At 53.2% G+C, this 5,361-nt stretch overlaps 1 protein-coding gene across 1 annotated transcript in view; it reads right to left on the bottom strand.

Moving 5' to 3' along the window:
• The window catches only part of cwc22 (CWC22 spliceosome associated protein homolog), a 10,617-nt gene that overhangs the window by 1,561 nt on the left and 3,695 nt on the right, over positions 1-5,361 (bottom strand). Inside the window, exons 9-20 of the mRNA XM_019871912.1 lie at positions 5,198-5,333; positions 4,471-4,677; positions 3,908-3,970; positions 3,424-3,519; positions 3,258-3,339; positions 3,077-3,137; positions 2,842-2,919; positions 2,591-2,743; positions 1,844-1,971; positions 1,260-1,361; positions 1,024-1,181; positions 7-240 (exon numbers count right to left, since the gene is read on the bottom strand). Coding sequence (XP_019727471.1) covers positions 7-240; positions 1,024-1,181; positions 1,260-1,361; positions 1,844-1,971; positions 2,591-2,743; positions 2,842-2,919; positions 3,077-3,137; positions 3,258-3,339; positions 3,424-3,519; positions 3,908-3,970; positions 4,471-4,677; positions 5,198-5,333 — 1,498 coding nt within the window. The remainder of the gene's footprint in view (positions 1-6; positions 241-1,023; positions 1,182-1,259; positions 1,362-1,843; positions 1,972-2,590; positions 2,744-2,841; positions 2,920-3,076; positions 3,138-3,257; positions 3,340-3,423; positions 3,520-3,907; positions 3,971-4,470; positions 4,678-5,197; positions 5,334-5,361) is intronic.

Raw genomic sequence — 5,361 nt, 5'->3', positions numbered from 1 at the left:
CCCGTTTTTCCTCTTCCCTGCGGCTCCTGTCCTCCCTCCCCCGCTCCTCCCGCTCCCTTTTGCGCCTCGCCCTCTCCTCTCGCTCCTGGTCGTCTCCTTCCCGCCGCCCGCGGCCTTCGCCGTCCCCCCTGGCGTCGGGCTTCTTCGCCTGCGGCTTCCTCCTGCTCGTCGCCGTCTTCCCGTCGCTTTGTCCTTTCTGCTTCCCCTTCTTCTTCTTCTTCCTGCGTTTGGCGTCCGAGTCTGGAGGGGGAGTCAAGACAAAACAGCTGTCAATCATTCGGTAAGGGTGACGGACAGACGACAGAGGGAAAGAAGTGGCGAGCAAGGTCGACTTTCATTTCTTTGGAGGGCTTCCCTTTTCATTTTTCGGGGCTTCTTTAATTTGGCTTCTGAAGCGCAGTCCACTCTTCGAGTACAATTCACAATTTGTCATTGCGAACCGTTTGTTTGGAAAACATTTTTGAAATGTCACGACCGCTCTCATTTAGCGCTCCTCGTCTCTGCTTCCCGGGTTAGCGACGCTTGGGTGACGGCCCAACGTGGCTTCTGTCTGCGCCCGTCTTTCAAAGTCCGGCGGCGAGAGGGAGCTCGTCCCTGACGGACTCACCGACCTCCCGTCGGTGCCGGTGCCCACGGGGCGTCGCTGGCCACCTCTGCTCTTTCCTCTCATTTTTGCTCTGCAAATTGGGCCCGCCGGACTGTTTGAGGGGGCGTTCAAATGGTACCTGGAGCCATCGCTTTGCCGCGGCATAAAAATCTGGATTCTTCCAGAGTCTTCTGCAAAACTAGGCTGAGTTTGCTATCCTTCCCGTTTTACAGTGGAGTGTACATTGTAGTGTACCGCCACCCAGTGGCTACCAGTGGAATTACAGGCAAAAAAACGGGAGGCGGCACAACGGAGGCCATAAGAAAGAAAGAAAACGAAAGAAAATGTCTACCGGCTGTACGAACACCCGCAACATTGTGTTAACGTGACGGCGGCACGTGGAGGGGATGCTTATAGCTAACAAAAGGCGGATGCACCTGAGCTGCTGCTGCTGGACGAGGACGACGACGAATCCGATTCACTGGACGAGTCGGAGGACGACGACGAGGAGTCGGAGGAGTCAGACGATTCCACTTCCTGGTTCTGAGTCATGATCATCTTGGGGGCGTTCTTCAGATGTTCCCTCAGCTCGTCCCTGGAACGCCACAAGCGACGCACCTTTGCTAAGTTGCCGCGCACGCAGATGCGCCTCTCGTGAACGCGTGTTCCTTACGTGAGTCCTCCCAGGCCGATGGAGGTGAAGAAGTTGATGGCGAATCGCGTGTTCCTGGGATTGTCGCGAGGGAAGAGGCCTTCAAAGAAGCTCTGCAGCGTCCTGGGAGACAAACAAAACTCGTGAGACGCGAATCGCTTGCGTCGTGACAAGTTTGCAGCTCAAATCAAGCGCGAGCGTTTCTCATCCGGAGTCTGGCAAAGAGCGGAGCGCAACTTCTCTTGGGGAAACAACGGCCACAAAAGACCAAGTCAGACGTTCCCAATTGGGCAGCTGGGCGAGGAAAACGAACAAGGACTTGAAAACTTCCAAAAGCCCCTTCGACCGCACGTCCCACGGCAGGTGCGTCGGCACGTCAAATTCGGTCAAGCATCGGCGCGCTTCATTTGCGCATGCTCCTAAGTAGGTTCCCACTTTTTCAAAGGACTTTTCAGTCAGGAGTGTGCAATTCAGAAAGTCGGGATCTTTTGTGACCATCGTTCATTTGCCCGGTTGCGAGCGCTTCTTCATCCGACGGCGCAACTGGCTTTCCGAAGCGATGAGCCCCAAAGCCAAAAAGCGCGGCGGCCGGCAGGCACACCTACATGTCTTTGAAGCGCTGGTTGAGCCTGGGCAGGCCCATGTAGGCGCAGAGCTCCTGGAAGAGAATCTTGACAAAGATTCTGCTGGATGAGGTGGTGGTCTCCTCGCTGATCTTGATGCACTCCAGGACCTGAAAGCACAAGCGCGGCGCCGCAAAGTCGCCTTCAAAAGCAGAACGCCCCTTCATCGCGGCAGTGCGCAAAACGCACACGCGGGAATTGCGTCTCCGAAAAGTGGCCCGATCGCGGCTCGTTGTTTTCCAAAATAAGCCGGTGTGTTGCGACGATACGCCCGGCCGACTCCATTGACAAATCAGGTGACGCGGCGCAAATTTGGAATCTTGACAGGGAGAAATAAAAAAATGTCTCTTTGCAAAATAAATACAATCATAATTCCAATAAAAATGAAAGTCGGATTCTAGATCAGCACCGCCAAACTAGGCATTTTGGTTGACCGGTGTAATCGGTTAGTTGTTGACTACTCCTTGCACTGCCCACGTTTTTGTTACATGTAACATTTCACAGTACTTTCCAGGTGACCTTGAACTTTTGTGTTTTGTTTTCTGCTGTGGCAGCAATACGTTTACCCGTGTATGTTTTTCTCATTTATTAAAAAAAAAGAGAGAAAAAAAAAAGCTACCCGTGTATGTTTTTCTCATTTATTAAAAAAAAAAGCTTTTTGGGGCGGCGCGCAACATCAGATCAGATGAACACGTGCATGCGTGCGTGCGTGCGTGCGTGTGCACTTACACTCCAGGGGACGGAGTCGGTGTAAAGGAGGTGAGCAAAGAGTCTGGCCACGTTCCTCAGCTTGTTGGTCTCCAGCCGGTGGATGGTTTCGTACTGCTCGGCAAAGATGGCCTCGAAGCTCTCCATGTACTCCTTCTTCAGCAGGCAGAACCTCTACACAAACAAGGGAGCCAGACCCGCCGATGTCACGGGTGGGTCCGGAATATAGCCGCACAACGACGAGGCTTTCTTCTACAATCTACACGTCTCACCCCTGCCAGCAGCCCAAAGAACTTCTCATAGGTCCTCTGTTGAGCACAGCAGTCCAGAATCATGTTGCACAGCTCCTTCTACACACACACACACACACACACACACACACACACACACACACACACACACACACACACACACACACACACACACACACAAATGTATTGACAGGTGAGCGGTGTGTTCACAAACCAGAAAGCCTGTCTGTCAAGCGCATGCGCGTCCGTGCGTTACCGTCTGACTGTCGGGAAAGTCCATCTTGATGAGCTTGTGAGCACACTCCTCAAAGTCCAAACTGCACAAGGAAGGAAGTCAAGATGTAACGCCGCAAATTTGGGCTCCATCCACACAAGCGTCACACGCTACGCGGCGCTTTCGGGACATCGAATGAACATGAGCATCTCGCTTGAGCCACCTGGATTGAATGACGAGGTAGATGGTTCTCCTGAAGGCCACCAGGTTGACCTCCGTCTGATCCAAGATGGTCACCTTCTCGTCTGAGGACACGCAAGCCGCAGTCAGATTGCGACAGGCGTCACATCAACAGACAGGAAGAAGGAAAATCCCCCCCCGCGTGTCACCTTCCCCCTCCTGCTGCTCTTCGCCGTCTTGGTCATCTTGGTCGTCCTCGCTGTCTCCTTCCTCGCCGGAGTTGCTGCTGCCCTCGTCCAAGATGTCTGCCCGGAGGACAAAATCGGTTTACGCCGCGCAACTCCGCTCGCGCCGTGGCACTTTCAAACGGCTATCGCTGCGTTTGTATCGTGATCCGCGCTAGCGGCGGTGGAATGCTGTTGCCGCTGTACACATCCAACGATAGAGGCCTGAACGGCCTTCTTAAAACCCCGGCGCGGATTATTAAAGCTTCGGTCACCCCCTGGGCTGAAAGCCTGCATTACAAAGACAACTACGGGGAGAATACTTCCACCACCACCACCACCCCCAACCAAGTCAGGTCCGTGTGGTGGATGTGAAGACTTTGTGGGGATCCGTTGGAGGCACGCGCGGCGGCTTGCAGCGGGCACTCAAAGCAAAGCAGAAAGTCAAGCGGCAGCAGCAGCAGCTTACCTCTCTTCAGCGTTTTGTACTTCTCCTCGTTTTCCTGGAAGTTGGGATCCATCTTGAACACATCTACGGAAAAAAAAAAAAAAAAACACACGCACATTTTGGTCTTTGCATGGTCCGTTTGGCTACCCAACGAGAGACAAGTGCATGTATATAATTTTTTTTTTTTTTTTTTTAAATGACAGCCAAAAGGTCATTTCAAAACAAACGGGAATGAAAACTCCCAACCTACGGCCGCTCCTCGAGATGCAAATTTCATTTGTTCGGCGAGCACACTCTGAACCCAAAGCACTCATCTTTCCCCACAGAAAAGAACGCAAGTGCCGTTCGCTCATTGCGGCCCCCCCCCCCCCCCCAGCTGATCTTTCTTCATTTTTTTCAAATCGGGAAATACAAGTCCAGAATGAGGTGCTCTCAACGCGCCGTAATAACGTCCTCAAATAGAAGTCGAAGCGAGACTCCGTCTGTGTGCAATCCACGGTGCCGCTCCTCGGGTGGCACTTGGGGAGAGCGAGACCGCCCCGCCGGCAATATTGGCACATCAAAAGTGTCCGGCGGCAACTCACTGAGAACGTCGTCGGCGTCGTAGTCGTCATCCAGCGGCAGCATGTGCGTGAACTGGTCGTCCTCGTCCACCAGGTCCAGGCCCTCGGGGATGACGGGGTGGTCCTTGAAGCCGTCCTTGCGGATGGCGAACATCACCTCGATCATGTACTGCACGCGCTTGTCGATGGCCGACTCGTGCAGGACGTTGCGCAGCCTCTCGAAAATGGCTGCAAACCACACGGCGTTCCGTTACCTCATCGGGCCGGCCGGGGCAAAAGGTGACCAAAATCCAAAGACTTTTACGACCGCTTGGCGGAAAAGAAAATCAAGACGAGACGGACGAGGTTTTCTTGAGGGAAATGCCACTTTGACTACAAATACGACATAAGCTCTTGTCGGGTGACCTTAAAATAGAATTTTAACCCCGTATGACTGGAATTCGAAAAAGATTCTTTTTGTAAAAGTTTTCGACGAGGAAATAACATTTTGTATCTCGCATAAAGACACAAGATCAATTGGAGTTGTCGTTATCACGATGAAAGTAGTGGACAACTGTGATCTCAAGAGCAGGACTTTTTCTTACTTAAAAAAAAAAAAAGCGGCAACGATTGTATTTTCTGAGGAGAAGGTCTGCGAGCTTTTCCAGGATTGGTTGTGCCCAAATAGGCAAAGGCCACCATAAGGGTTATAAGGTGGGAAAAGGTGGGAGAGTCGATGGCGATGGCGCGCGGCGGAGGGCGAGCTCACCGTTGATGCCGCGCGGGGAGACGTCGGTAAGCTTGAGGCCGCACTCCTTGAGGAAGGCGATGGCCACCTCCACGCTGTCGTCGTTTGGCCGTTCCAGAAGCAGCGTCAGCATCTCCAAACATAGAACCTCGTGGGCCTGCTCGGGGGGGGGGGCGCCAAGACGC

Source organism: Hippocampus comes, unplaced genomic scaffold, assembly GCF_001891065.2.
Source record: "Hippocampus comes isolate QL1 unplaced genomic scaffold, H_comes_QL1_v1.1 scaffold277, whole genome shotgun sequence".
In the NCBI taxonomy this organism is placed as follows: Eukaryota; Metazoa; Chordata; class Actinopteri; order Syngnathiformes; family Syngnathidae; genus Hippocampus; species Hippocampus comes.
The sequence above is the reverse complement of the archived record's forward strand: the minus strand, read 5'-3'. Positions and strand labels throughout refer to the sequence as shown.